Below are 15,899 nucleotides of genomic sequence, written 5' to 3' on the forward strand. Positions count from 1 at the left end.
ACAGCACATTTTGCACTGCAAAAATGTCTGATTATTTGGCCCTAAATTAATGGCTTTCTTGCAGGTAATGAATGCATTTTGCACAGCAGAATGCAAGCTTCCCTCCTTTGGTAGCAGAACGAGTTTCTCATTTGCACATTTCCACAAAGACATAAATGAGAAAATACCAGAATCTGAATTTAAATAAAATTGTAACTGTTTTTTTTTTGTGATCAGCATAGTATAATATTCCTTTGAGCCTTTTTCTTGTAGCTACTAAACAGGGGACCCTCATTCACAGACTGCAGGTGGACTTCAATCATTCAAATGTCCTTTTCACTCCAGAACTGATGTAGTGCTGGCCTGGTTACAAACACGCACAGGTCGTGTGCTGACCTTTCATCAGTCAGCTTCAAAACTGTCAGAAAGAAGAAATATTCTGTGTACTGCAACTACCAATTAATCTCAAAAGTTAGAACAGAAGTAGCTGTATACAGAAACAGCACGACTTTAACAAGGATTAATACAATATAAATACATTTTTCACATTTGTTAATTAAGTGAAAAATTAAGATGTTATATTTTTAATTGCAGCAACATATACCTCTTCTACTCTTGTGCAGAACAATGTAAAACCAACTGCATGGCTAAACCAGGCTACAATAAAAAATGGCTTAGCATAGCACCACTCCATCAGTGGAAAGGGAATGTTGGTCTGCCTACGAGAGCAGCTCTCACAAAAAGTGGCAATACCTTTGTTTTGCAAATAGATGACAAAATTCCACAAATAATCCAAAGGAATCTTATACTGGCATTATAACAAAGTAACACTCAAAGTTTAAACAGAACACAGAAGGCCTTCCTTCACATAATGGCAATGCTGTTGAAGCTGGTCTATCATAGACAGTTCATAAGTGAGTCTGACATGAGGTGTAAGGAATTCCCAGTGACCAGTCCTTTCGAAGCTGAAGTCGAACTGTCTGATGTGAGCAACGGCTGAATGCTGAGTTCTGGGGTCTCAGAATGATCCATTTTCACATTCGTCTCATCCCAGTTAATGTGGAAGCGTGTGACTCGTGGGTTTGAGGCCAGGATGTTTCTCTGCAGCTGAGAATCAAACGGAAATGCTTTTATTTATGCATTTGTGTATATTTTATTATTTAATTGTAAGCTTTGGAAAATCCAGCAAACATCCATTGTTAGTCAAAATGCAATGATGCACAGAAGAATGGCTAAATGTGTATGTCACTATATTACAGGTCTACAGGTGCATCTAAAAAAAATGTTATATCTTGGAAATGTAAAATTTGTTCCGTAATGTAATTCAAAAACAGAAACTTTCATAGATCATAAATATAATATATTCATTACACAAAGTGAAATATTTCAAGCCTTTTTTTGTTTTAATCTTGACGATTACAGCTTATAGCTCCAGTATCTCAAAATATTAGAATATTACATAAGGCCAATCAAAAAATGTATTTATAATACAGAAATGTCGACCTTCTGAAAAGTATGTTCATTTATGCACTCAAAACTTGGTCGGGCAATCATGGGGAAGTCTGCTGACTTGACAGTTGTCCAGAAGACACTCATTGACACCCTCCACAAGGAGGGTAAGCCACAGAAGGTCATTGCTGAAAGGGCTGGCTGTTCGCAGAGTGCTGTATCAAAGCATATTCAAGGAAAGTTGACTGGAAGGGAAAAGTGTGGTAGGAAAAGGTGCACAAACAACAGGGATGACAGCAGCCATGAGAGGATTGTCAAGCAAAGCCGATTCAAGAACTTGGTGGACTGCGGCTGGAGTCAGTGCATCAAGAGCCACCATGCACAGACGTGTCCAGATAATGGGCTACAAGTGTCACATTCCTAGTGTCAAGCCACTCCTGAACCAGAGACAACATCAGAAGCATCTTACCTGGGCTAAGGAGAATAAGAACTGGACCTTTGTTCAATGGTCCAAAGTCCTCTTTTTAGAGGAAAGTATATTTTGCATTTCATTTGGAAATCAAGGTGCCAGAGTCTGGAGGAACAGTGGAGAGGCACAAAATCCAAGTTGCTTGAAGTCCAGTGTGAAGTTTCCACAGTCAGTGATGATTTGGGGTGCTATATGATCTGCTGGTGTTGGTCCACTGTGTTTTATGAAGTCCAGAGTCAATGCAGCCGTCTACCATGAGATTTTAGAGCACTTCATGCGTCCGTCTGCTGACAAGCTTCATGGAGATTTCCTGATTTCCTTTTCCAGCAGGACCTGCCACAGTGCCAAAACTACTAGTAACTGGTTTGCTGACCATGGTATTACTGTGCTTAATTGGCCAGCCAACTCACCTGAACCCCATAGAGCCACCAGACCCAACAATACAGACGAGCTGAAGGCCGCTATCAAAGCAACCTGGGCTTCCATAACACCTCAGCAGTGCCACAGGCTGATTGCCTCCTTGCCACACCGCATTGATGCAGTAATTTGTGCAAAAGGAGCCCTGACCAAGTGTTGAGTGTATAACTGAACATACTTTTCAGAAGGTTGACATTTCTGTATTATAAATCCTTTTTTTGATTGGTCTTATGTAATATTCTAATATTTTGATACGGGATTTTAAAAAAATATTTCACTTTATGTGTAATGAATCTAGAATATATGAAAGTTTCACTTTTTGAATTAAATTATGGAGAAAAAAGTAACACTTCCACGATATTCTAATTTTTTTAGATGCACCTGTATAAACAAAACAGATATTTAGTATCACTGGCTAATTTAGCAGGTCATAATGTAAAACGACCATACCATGCACATTACATGAAGAATTACCTTTACAAAATCTGGTTTAACTGGTGGGTTTTCTCTGAGCTCCGGGTCCATATATTCATTGTTCACATAATACCCAACTCTAATAAACTCATGTGTTCTGTAGGTACAAGTTATCAACACAACAGTGACTCCCACTGCATCTCCGTCAGGAATCAGGGCAGGATTTGCTGCATTAGCCTGAAGACAAACAGCAAAGCAGAACAGAAACAAATAAAATCATAGTATTGAAAGATCTATCCACGTCCACAGTATGCAAAGGTGTTTAGTGAATGTATACTATAACGCATTCGTTAGACATTAATATTTCATATCTCATATTCAAACCTATCCCAATTACAAAGGGCATTTTTGCTCATTCTGACTCAAATAATTCTCATAATTATCAAAGAGCACTGTTCACAAGAAGGCAAGTTAAAGCATAAAAGTCAGGCATTTGGTGACTTCTGTAAAGGGAAAAAAAAGGTAGAGGTTACCTGGAACACAAACATGTGCCTTCCTGCAGGGACTGGTCCGACAAGGACAGAGTCCAACACCTGGTCGTAATCTTCACTCTCTGCTGATCCCACATAAATTATTTTCCACTCCAGATCTGTAGGACAATGCAAATACAGGTATAAGTACATGGCCATACCTGTGCATTCTTTGAATGTCTCTCTGTTCCTGTGGCTATCAACACATTTTTATGGTACCTCTTTGATGGCAATTATACACGGTATGAAACCTTTTTAGTTGGTTCGCCAAAGGCAGAGCTAAAAAAAATGTGAATACAAAATGGAACTTTAGTTTCAATAACTTTAGGTCATTATGGCTTGCAACCAATTAAAGGCTGTCAGAGAGGAGTGTGAGTGTGTGTGTGTGTGTGTGTGTGTGTGCGTGCGTGGATGCGTGCGCACATGTAGAGGTCAGCTAAACTTACGCATAACATTAATGGAAGCCATTTCAATTATATTCATGTGCTAGATGGATGGTTGTAAATATTTGGCATTTATTTTGCTTCCTAGTTAGCACACTTATCTAGCTTCATGTAGGTTTGTACAGGTGCAGCTAATGATAAAGGTAAAATGTAGTATGCAGATATGACTAGTGCTGTGCAGGTACAATACTGTACTTTATAGTCTAATAGATGTGTAATGTATTGCAAAGGCACAATGATACATTACAGTTCATCCCGTTAGTTTAAGTGCATGCTCTACAGTTTTGTAAGAATACTAATGGTATGAGTCATTCATTTGAGTATCATTATTGATTTGTCCTATGTTTTGTGTTATTAGTATTTATATTGATAGAATGGAAAATAAGTATCCAGGGAAAAGGGCTCATGACACCATCAAAACCTGAGTTTTAGATAATCCATATGCAATAAACAACTTTGTTTCATGAATAAACTTTATATCAGGCCAGGACACATAGTTGGACAACAAATACGATCAGATTAATCTGTAAAGATATCTTGTTCTTAATTTGAATTCTGCTCTGAAAGTTAATTTAATTTTGTAGAAACTTTGTATAGTTGCAGAGCAACTTGGCCAAAAAACAGCATCCCTGTTTGTGAACCTGGGGCCTTCTTGCTGTAAAGCAGCAATAAGTCATGCCCCCCTTTAAGTAGGTAAGTAAGTACATTTATACAGCTCTCGCGCTCTCACGAACCGGCAATCCCACATCTGGGACAAGTGGCTTTACAGGTGTTTCTTATTAGTCATGTGCGTTCAATTGTTTCATTAATGTGGGTGTTAGAGAGGTTTTAGTAACTGTACTGTCTTGATTAGTCTAGGCTTTTGTACGCTTTGTCGTGTGTTATTGGCGTCAATATGAGGACCAGAGTTGTGCCAATGAACGCCGGGGAAGCAGAGAAATTAGGAAACAGCAAAGCCTAAACAACAAGCTTAGCCCACAAAATACATGTCGTCTAACTTCGCTAAATCCTTCAACTGCACTGACGTGAACTGCAAGAGGTAACGTTTATAACTGCATATGCACCACTAACATCACTAAAACAAATTCCTTAATTTAGTTAGTCAAACGTTAGTTACGTTGGACCAAACATCTAATTATCCGAACACCAGACTAACGTTACCCAACATTATATCTGTAACTCGTCGACAACAACGACGTCGGCTTCGCCTTTCCCCCCCTCTTAGTAAACGTTAGTCTAGCTAGCTATAACGTTACCTGGCTTGATTAGACTAGCTTACTAGAGCACTTGGCTAGCTACACAATAATATAGCAACAATTTTGGTTATGAGCTACTTTAGCGTTCGCCAGACACTCGTATTAGTCAAATTGTTCGGTTTGGTTCAGGTCACACTGCAGTGTAACGACGTTACGAAGATTCAAAACTAACTGAATGTGCGCTAGCTAGGTAACGTTACCTTAGTCTTGTCTGCTAGCTGGAACCCCCATCCCAGCAGCAGCAAGTAACAGTGAAGTGAAATGGCTAGCGCTGGCTAATGACACGTATATGATTAATGCTAACTTACTCATTAACTTATAATTGTGGGAAATGTAACGTTAACGTTTGCTAGTTAGCTAGCTAACTTAATGTCAAAAACATAGCTAATGTTAGTGATAAATAAAACTTACCTTCAGGTAAATCCTCTATACACTCGAAGGTGATCTCAAACTGAAAAGGGTTAAAAAACGGAGATGGATTATCCAGGACAATTACACTGTTTACTTGTACCTTTGCCATCGTTTGCCAGCTGACGGTTAAGTTAGCACTGTCAATAGTATAGCTACAAATCTAGGCTACCTATCTAGGTAACGTTGGCTTGCTTGCTGTCTATCAGGTGCAGAGTCAGCGCTTCAGAAAACGGTGGTGGTACTGGTAGCGCTGCAGAAGCCACGGCAGCCTCGTCCAAAGGAACTGCATTGACGTTATCATTAGCTAAGTTAGTCCAACTCGCTAAATACCCTAACGTACCGTACGCTACTGCTGGCTGTCTCGCTATGGAGACACACAAGCTGGCTACAGTGGTGGCATAGAACTGATAACCAGGGATTTCGTTTTCCCAGACTCTTCAATAAAGAACTACGGACATCACCAAGTCCAGCAGCAGCAATCCTGACAGCTAGGTTACGGATATAAATGCATCAGAAAAATCTGTTCGGACTTTTTCATGTCACTCTTACGATTCGGTTTCAGCGCCCTCTGCTGAATATGCAATTTGTGTGTATGATGGTCTCCGATGTTACCAGAAAACCATTAGTCCAAGGATGTTCAGGTATATACTACAACAAACCATCTGTCGCAATACATTTTGGTTTTTGGTTCATGTAGGCCAACATAGGCTACAATGTTTACAGGGGAGCGTGTCTATGTTCCCACAGCTCTATGTTCCCACAGCTCTATGTTCAGTTGACTTCACACTCAGCAGGCTGCTTGCATGGGACTTGAAGAAATCCAGTGTATGTTTGTGCAATTTAGACACAGTACACGTTCAATTATCTATACGTTTTTAATGAACAAGCAAACAAGTGAAATAAGAAAAAAAAAAACACTATTTATGCAGTTCACTTAAAACTGGAAAGGGCTCTACATCAGTACTTTTCAACCTTTTATGTGCCAGGAACAGGCATCTGCAAGTGCTGTCCTTTGAGGACTATTTTGACATCTAAATATATAAAGTTCAGTTTACACGATCAATAATAAACATTTAATTTTGAAAAAAAAAAAAATCTTAGAAATGTGGGAACATAGGGCTGTGGGAACATAGGGATGACCCCGTTTACATGATAGCCTTAACAAACTACTGCTTACTGTTTCATAGTTTAACCCGTGTTAATGAAATCCAATATTGTGGTTAACTGGAATGAAAATAACCAATGCACTTGGGAACTTTTCAAAACAATGTTTTCTGATTAAATTCTGTTCCATTTTCAACTGCTGTTCTACAGTTTTTAACCAATATATGCATTTTCAATGTGTATATGCTTCCTTGAATAGTGTATAGTGTGTATTTCCCTGTTTCCCCGTTCCTTGCATGTGGTGCAAAATATCCATGCGCCCACTCTAAAATTCAGTTTAGCTGAGAAAATAGTTATTCTGGTACAAATGTATACAATGTATACGTCTTAAGTCGTTTCTACTGCATAATGTAAAAAATATACAGTGGGAGCAATAATTATTTGATCCCTTGCTGATTTTGTAGGTTTGCCCACTTAAAGAATGGAACTGTGTAGAATTTTAATCATAGGTACATTTGAGAGACAGAATCACAAAATAATCCACAATAACAACATCATATAAATTTAATATCATATTTTCACATGAAATAAGTATTTGATCCATAGAACAATAGGACTTAATACTTGGTGGAGAAACCTTTGTTGGCAAGCACAGAGGTCAGACGTTTGTTGTAGTTTTTCACCAGGTTTGCACAGATCTTGGGAGGGATTTTGGTCCACTCCTCCTGCAGATCCTCTCCAAATCCTTAAGGTTCCGAGGCTGTCTCTTGGCAACTCAAAACTTCAGCTCCCTCCACAGATTTTCGATGGGATTTAGGTCTGGAGACTGGCTAGGCCACTCCAGGACCTTAATATGCTTCTTTTTGAGCCACTCCTTTGTTGCCTTGGCCGTATGTTTTGGGTCATTGTCATGTTGGAAGACCCATCCACGACCCATTTTCAGTGCTCTCACTGAGGGAAGGAGGTTGTCACCCAAAATTTCCTGGTACATGGCCCCATTCATCCTCCCCTCGATACGGTGAAGTCATCCTGTCCACTTAGCTGAGAAACACCCCCAAAGCATAAGGTTTCCACCTCCATGCTTCACAGTGGGGATGGTGTTTTTGGGGTTGTACTCAGCATTTCTCTTCCTCCAAACACGGCGAGTCGAGTTGATGCCAAATAGCTCTATTTTGATCTCATCTGACCACATCACCTTCTCCCAAGCCTCCTCTGGATCATCCAGGTGTTCTTTGGCAAACTTCAGACGAGCCTGTACATGTGCCTTCTTCAGCAGAGGAACCTTGCACGCGCAGCAGGATTTTTATCCTTCACGGTGTAGTGTGTTACTGATGGTTCTCTTCGTGACTGTGATCCCAACTGCCTTCAGGTCATTAACAAGCTCCTCCTGTGTAGTACTGGGCTGATCCCTGACCTTTCTCATGATCATTGATATCCCACAAGGTGAGATCTTGCGTGGAGCCCCAGACTGAGGGAGATTGGTGGTGACTTTCTTCCATTTTCTAATAATTGCTCCAACAGTTGTTAACTTCTCACCAAGCTGCTTGCTTATTTTCTTGTAGCCCATCCCAGCCTTGTGCAGGTCTACAATTTTGTCCCTGATGTCCTTAGAAAGCTCCTTTGTCTTGGCCATGGTGGAAACGTTGGAATCTGATTGATTGTGTGGACAGGTGTCTTTTATACAGCTACATAACAATGTAACGAGTTGACACAGTTTTGGGTAATGAGTTGAGATTAGGAGTGCTTCTTAATGGAAAACTAACTGGTCTGTGGGAGCCAGAATTATTGCTGATTGGTAGGGGATCAAATACTTATTTCATTCAAAAATACGATAATAAATTTATAAAATGTATATGATGTTATTGTGGATTATTTTGTGAATGTTAAAATGTTAAAATGTACCTATGATTAAAATTCTACACAGTTCCATTCTTTGTAAGTGGCCAAACCTACAAAATCAGCAAGGGATCAAATAATTATTGCTCCCACTGTATAGTTATCCGTCTCACAGGCTTTGTGAATTGAGACCAACCAACCCATACCTTGTTACAACCGACTCCACACACGGGGTCAATTTTGGTCTCTTGATTTAATTTAAAATATCTTCAGATGAGAACATAATATGAATATTTGGATGGTATTAATAGTTTATTGACAAATGGAGCTATCGCACGTCAAAAATAGGAACTTTCGAGCATTTGGAGAGTTACCAAAAGAATGGGGAAATGCCCCGGTCTCCCCTATGTATGTAAAAGTTTAAAGACAAAGCGCATAACAATGTGCCTACATTTTTATAAAGCAATGTAGGTACATTTTAAGGACATTTTTCAGCAACCTGCTCAAGGCATTGGCTCCTACAAAGCCCCGGATGTACCTGAAATGGCAGTGTCCTGAGTCTTGTCCAAAAAATTTGTTTTAAAGTAATTGGAGGTTATTGAAATGTACTGAATAAAGGAGCTAATTAGAAAGACAAATGTAGCACATTGTGTGGGACCTTGCCCTGACAATGGGCTTAAAATTTGCATGGGAATGTAACATTTCTACTTGGTATAAAGCTGGGTTTAATCAAAGTATAAGCATTTGAACAATACAATATGTAAATTCCAATATGTCAAATTAATGTCATAAAAGTTTTAAGCTTTAGGCTACAAATGGTAACTTGGAGTCAATATGACTAGCCACTTCTGAAACTACAGTAATAATGTAAAGTAAAATACAGATAATTATGTTCCTATCTACATTGTGGGCCAGACCATCCTAGACTAAATTATATTTTGAATGACGATTTTCCATACAAAACTCAATTTAGTCCTGGACTAAGCTTGTCTGTAAAACCAGCCCTATATGAACAAAATATCTATCAGTGTTCAGCAAACGTGAGGCTAATTCACTTGAGATTCACTTTCACGTTTAAGAATAAAAGCAATACGCCCATTTATTTTGTAAAAAACTTCTAAATATTTTCATGCAGCTTGAGGTCAGAAAAAAATTGACATTTTGGCCAATTACTTTATTATCCATCAGCAACAGGGAGAATCTTTTACTTGAAAGACGTAATTCACCGCCAAGCTACGTTAACAAATTTTCTAGCTACCATACACTCGTGTCAGGTGCACCGCATAGGGCAATATGCCGGTTAATACATGTTGCCAAGACCGTTGTTTGCGCTGGAAACCGCAACTATAGTAACTACATGGGTAAATATGGGGTATGGGGAAAATAGTTCGCTGATTTAAAAAAAATAAAACGCAGTCAATGTACCACGTAATACGTGTACATTATTGTAACTTAATGTTTAACTCGAACGTACAAACTAGGTTTTACGTTCCAATTTAAAGGACTGTTGTATCATATCCCCCACAATAAGCAGAATGGTTCAGTCCCTGGGAGCTTTAACCCTCAATCTTCAGAGGTAGTGAGAGTTGTAAAACATAAAAAGGACGGTTCATTGGAAGCGTTCGGTGACATTATCAGAATTAAAGTAAATCTTTTTTGCAAAATAGTTAATGAAAATTTCCAATTAAAAGAACGCTCTACAATCACTGACATGCAGTGAACCTGTCTGCCCACCCAAGCGACTGGACAAGAAGGTAACGCTACGGTACACTACTATTTTTTTTCTTCTCTTTTATAAATCATGCGATTTTATTGGATTTTATTAACCAACTAACTGGCTTATGTTGTTTCATTAAAATGTGACGGATAAAACCGTTCATTGTGTTGATAGCCAACTAGCCCGTTAGCCGCATCGGTCTCTTAACGTTTGCTACCCACTAATCTGGACGTTAGCCAAGTGGTGGCTAACAAGCTAGCTAACGTTACTGTATATGGTTTGGTTGCTAGCAGGCTAGACTAGTTGTGCTCATTTTCTAGGTACCCGACGAGATATTTGTCTATTAAATTACATTTTTGGACTTTAAATAATAGCTTAAATAATTCAAAGTCGATGTTATGATGCCAACCGCATTATTTCTATCAGCGTGCTGTCTCACCTGCTTGCTAACTAGCTAGCTAACAGTGACAGTGGGAAGCTAACGTTTTATTAGATCAGAGGTGGACTTGCTAGCTAGCTGATTATGCATCAAAATAGCAAACATCATTATCTCATTCATTCATAAAGACAATGTTATCAGCATCGGTTCCTTTGTGAGATTGAGTCTGTGTAACTGTTCAACATTGGCTAACGTTTAAAAAATAGACCTGTAGCAATTATATATGGCATTTTATATAATTTAGTAAGTTGGCTAACTAAATGATCTAATACATACAGTTTCAGCACAGTAACGTTAGCTAAGTGGCTAGCTAGCTAGATAACTGCCAAGTTGACTGTTACAGCAGTACAGTATAGGCTTCGCGTTACGGATATTGGCTAGCTGGCAAGGCAAGTCGCATCACTGAACGCAGGCTTAAAATTGTGCAACTTATGATGTTTTTCATTCGTTATATATAGCTAGATAGTTTGTTATTCTTAATTGTGCACAAGATATGCCCCCTTTCGCACGCCTTGGTATGTTGAACATTCATTGTGTCAGTGACCTGCTATTAATAGCCATCTCCTGGTGATGGCTGCATGGGTTAGGGATACATTGATTTAAATACTAGTCCTTAGGAAATTGTTTAGCGAGTGGTTAACTGGAGTGTGAAGAAAAGCACATTATTTATTCAAATGAAGATACTTAATGTGCTGCATCCGCGGTATCAATAGCAAGCTAAATAGTTTCACTTCAACGTTTTTGGCCTTAGCAAAGCGCACATTTGGCCTAGCCAGCTGGAAGGCCCTTCCCATTTTTTTTATTACTGTTATTGTACAGACGCACGTGGAATGAAAAAAGACAGTGAAAGGCATTTATCGTTTGAAAAAGTTATATTATATATATTTGTTGACATGTTCTATACTGTCACTAAAGGTAGTGCAGCTGTATTATTAAATAATGAGAACTGATTATAGAAATAGCCTAGCTCTTCTTTACATGAAACCGTGATATACACGCGGAAACAAAGCCACATTCAAATGAAATCCCTGTGCAGAATGTAGCCAACACATCACTTGTCACGCGACTTGCTTCAATATCAATAGTCGACTCCCATCTATTATTACAGGTATTCCTCACATAAAATGTCCTGTACAATAAGGTGTTAAAAACAGGTGTGTATTTTCAATTCACTGTCTATGCAATGAAGAACTACAGCATAACGGATAATAACACAGATCTAATACAGTTGTTAACCTACCATGTTAGTCTCAGGATTAGCTTGTTTCCTGCAACACCCTGCCCCCTTAGCAGTATGCAGTGTGACTTAGAATCAGCACTTTCTCATCACACTCTATGGTTGGAATTATTGTTTAAGGTAATAGAACAACCAAACTAACTGCAATCTACTCAGAGGTGAAGACATATGTGCTTGTTTATTTGTTGAAACCATTACTTAAAGATTTAATTTATCTTGCAATTTTAAGGCTAAAATAAATTTAAAGAAATTCTATGTGTATTGGTCTATGATGTGATATATCTATTTTGATGTCCAAAACACATAATCTTTTTTTTTATTTTTTATAAAAAATACATTAAAACCAATACTATCCTTCACGAGTTAAATTATATGAAAATCTATTGAGTATTGGAAATTGAAGGAACTATTACACTTAAAATTGGCAAAATCTCATACAGGATAACTGTCCGCACCAACAACAAAAATGCTACAAAAAGAGTAAAAAAAAAAAAAAAGTACATCTCTTCCTTGGACAAAATGATATACATTATCTATGTATTTCATTCCACATAGATAATTTCTATCCACGCCTCACAGCAAGGAGGTCCTGGGTTCGAATCCCCGTCGGCCGGGGCCTGTCTGTGCGGAGTTTGCATGTTCTCCCCGTGTCTGTGTGGGTTTCCTCCGGGTACTCCGGTTTCCTCCCACAGTCCAAAGACATGCAGGTTAGGCTGATTGGAGAGTCTAAATTGCCCATAGGTATGAGTGTGTGAGTGAATGGTGTGTGTGCCCTGCGATGGACTGGCGACCTGTCCAGGGTGTATTCCTGCCTTTCGCCCAATGTATGCTGGGATAGGCTCCAGCCCCCCTGCGACCCTGTTCAGGATAAGCGGGTTAGGAGAATGAATGAATGAATGAATTTCTATCCGGATGAAAATATAGATTTTAGGCTTCAAAGCCCTTAGTCCTAGCACTGGAATTTTATCCTGGATAACTGACGATCTGTAACAAATTTAAAAAGCACCTTTTTTTTGATATGTCATTAAACAGGAAGTGACATCATATAGAATTTTATGAAGGACCCCCAAGTGGTGGTAAAAGGTTAGTTCAAAGGAAGTTCAAACTCATTTTTTGTCATACCAGATACCAATTGCTTCATACATGATAATGTTTATTTTGTGTCATTTGCTTTAGTAACGCACAGTGTCATTGGGAATTGCAATATAATTAACATACATTTTAAAATGTGAATTTATGTCCATAAGTGCATGAAAGGACATTATAAAATTTATATTAATTTAATCGAAATACACAATGATGCCAAATCTTGTAAAATCTTGTTTTCCAGAAAGTTGATGGAAAAATGTTAGTGTGAAAATACACAAGTATTACAGTGTTATAATATTTTTGGAACATATACTTCAAGACAGTTTGTATGGTCATGAAGAATCGACTAAATTGAGGAAAAAGTGTGTCTAAAGTTGGCCTTTCTAGTGTTAAACTGCCAGCTGTTTGTAACCATCTCTTGAGCAATGGGCACATTTATTCTTAATATCTTCATGGCTGATCTATGAACTCAATGTGCATTTTTTCAGTCAGTTTTCAAGTTCAATTATAGTTTTATGTGTGTCCCAATCTTTTACATTTTCACACTTTTGCAATTCATGGTAACTGAAATAATGTTTGAAAATTCAGATTACATTAATTAATTAATTAATTTTTTTATTTTATTTTTTTACTTCCTGTAACACTGTGGTCCTCTCGGCTTGAATTAACTCTGTATGCATGGCCAAATGTACTCAAAACATGTTGATTAATGTAGTGAATGACTGTAGTACAGTTCTGGAGCGAAAATTCACACTGCAGGTTTTCCGCAGATTTTACTCTCGATCTCTACAGAAAACCCCAAAAAAAGTCAGCAGATTCCGTCTGGGCCTAGCAATAACACATTATTGCACTGGCAATATAGCCTATAGAATGGTTTGAGTTTTGTCAGAAGAGGAAATGGCTGGAAGAGTAATTAGTGAAAAATTGAGACTGGAAATAGTGAGATGCATAATGGTAAAAAAAAAAAAAACAATGATGAAGGAAATAGAGGGTGTCTGGTGTGATGCTCAGGTGCTAGTACAGGACATTATTATGGCTAAAATAAGTATTTTGCACAATGGTAGCCTATAGCCTGAGGTGCTAGGTTGCATGTTGTAATAATCCATGCATTTCTATGGGTAGTATTCAATTGACAGGCTGCTGCCATTTTGTTGACATAGAAACAACAATCTATAACTGGATAGGCTTGATAGAAATCTGCTGATAGTACCGTTCAGGGGGCATTTCACAAAAGAAATGGAGGTGTTCAGTAGTTAAATTTAGGTGAGGTATGGCCACTTGAGATCACAGGTAATCCAACCAGTAATTTAATCATTAGTACATAACAGTGCAGTAATCCAGCCAAATAATCCTGTGAAACAGGGCCCACCCAGAGCTCAGTATAATTTTTATTTATTTGTATTTATTATTATTGTATTTATTTTAGGATTTATTCTACTTGCCCCTAGTACGTATCAGGAGATTATGCAGGCTGTAGGAGCCTGATAAATGAGAAATTGGTTAATGTCTCTAAGACAGCTTGTGCAGTTTAATAAGAATAAGAACAATGGAGTTGCACAGTTTAATTTAAGTATTGTAAATTCCGGATGGTGCAGTGGGTAGCACTGCCGCCTCACAGCAGGGAGGTCCTGGGTGTCTGCGTGGGTTTCCTCCGGGTACTCCGATTTCCTCCCACAATCCAAAGACATGCAGGTTAGGTTGATTGGACAGTCTAAATTGCCCGTAGGAATGAGTGTGTGAGTGAATGGTGTGTGTGCCCTGCGATGGACTGGCGACCTGTCCAGGGTGTATTCCTGCCTTTCGCCCAATGTATGCTGGGATAGGCTCCAGCCGCCCTGCGACCCTGTTCAGGATAAGCGGGTTAAGATAATGAATGATGAATGAATGAAGTTCAGACAATGTCAGTAGAATGTGGTTATATTGGTTAAATTAACTATATTTATTGAACAACTTTGTTGGGATCTTTAACATGGAAAAAAAACCTTTATTTTATTTACAAGAAGTCACGGTGTGGTTACACATTTAAATAAGCAACACGCATCAACTAAAGCTTCATTCCATACAAACATTTGAAGCTACGCAGACTATTAAAGTGTCTAAACGCCAATTTACAGCACTGGTCTCAAAAAGAATGTTGTCTTTATTAAAGATGTGTTTCATCTTTCTGAGTGGCTTCGACAATCACAGATGTCAAATGTTGTAAATCTGACTTCCTTTTCCTGGGGATTCGGAATTTTACAGCAAGAGGCTTGAACTTTAAAAGGATAAAACAATTGTCAGATTGCAATAATATAGTCTAATATCTAACATAGACTCCCCGTGTTCGGGTGAGTCTTTGGAACTTTCATGACAAATAAATATGAAATTTGTTTTTTGTGTGTTTTGTGTATTTTTTCTGTTTTCATAAAAACTTGGTACGAGTCACATACATCTGTTTCAGCATACAGTGACTGTAATGGTACTCCTCTGTGACAGTGTGGTGGGGAGGAAGCTATTGTGAACGAGAGTCGACTGTGGTCCGCCAGAATTTGGGCACCCCTGGTCAAAAAGCCTTTTACAATTAATATCTAAGTGATGAGATGTGAACTTGACCTCTAAAAGTTAAATCTGACACATTTCTTTAAATTTTAAAGCAAGTTTTTTACAGTTTCAAATGAAAAAAAAAAGGAAAAAGGCTCTGAGCAAAAGTTAATTAATACTTTGTAACTCTTCGCCTTAGGCAACGTAACAGCTTGTAAACGCTGTAAAAGTCTTAAATTCATGTTTTTGGAATTTTTCCAAATTTGTCTTCCTGGCAGAACACCTCTAGCTCAGAAATATTATTTGGCCTCCTTGTATGTGGCATGTTTGAGATCTCTCCATAGATTTTCAATACTATTCAAGTCTGGGGACTGTGGTGGCCATTCCAAAACTTTCATCCATTTTTCCTGGAGGTGTACTTCATGCTTGATTTTGACGTATGCTTTGGATCATCGTCTTGCTGGAATTACCAAACCTCTCTTCAACTTCTATGTCTGAACTGAACATTAGCCTCTAGAATTTCTTGATATTTGGTGGTATCCATTCCACTCACACAATATTTCCTGTGCCCCCAGCTGCCACACAACCC

At 38.4% G+C, this 15,899-nt stretch overlaps 2 protein-coding genes across 5 annotated transcripts in view; one reads left to right on the forward strand and one right to left on the reverse strand.

Moving 5' to 3' along the window:
• LOC133126925 (histone chaperone ASF1-like) lies at window positions 1-5,848 on the reverse strand. Its single transcript, XM_061239430.1, has 4 exons — window positions 5,369-5,848; window positions 3,262-3,377; window positions 2,789-2,965; window positions 1-1,086 (listed from the first exon to the last, which is right to left on the reverse strand). Exons 1-4 carry the CDS (start codon window positions 5,475-5,477, stop codon window positions 877-879), a joined length of 612 nt encoding a protein of 203 aa, XP_061095414.1. The 5' UTR covers window positions 5,478-5,848; the 3' UTR covers window positions 1-876.
• The window catches only part of ttll7 (tubulin tyrosine ligase-like family, member 7), a 60,039-nt gene continuing 48,759 nt past the window's right edge, over window positions 4,620-15,899 (forward strand). For 2 of the 4 annotated variants that reach the window (XM_061239429.1, XM_061239426.1), the window contains exon 1: window positions 9,871-10,062. The gene's annotated coding sequence lies outside the window, so the exon portion shown is untranslated. Of the gene's footprint in view, window positions 4,741-9,870; window positions 10,074-15,899 lie in introns of those variants that run through there. The other 2 variants (XM_061239428.1, XM_061239427.1) reach the window with 2 other exon arrangements.

This window comes from Conger conger, chromosome 4 (genome assembly GCF_963514075.1).
Source record: "Conger conger chromosome 4, fConCon1.1, whole genome shotgun sequence".
Lineage (NCBI taxonomy): Eukaryota > Metazoa > Chordata > Actinopteri > Anguilliformes > Congridae > Conger > Conger conger.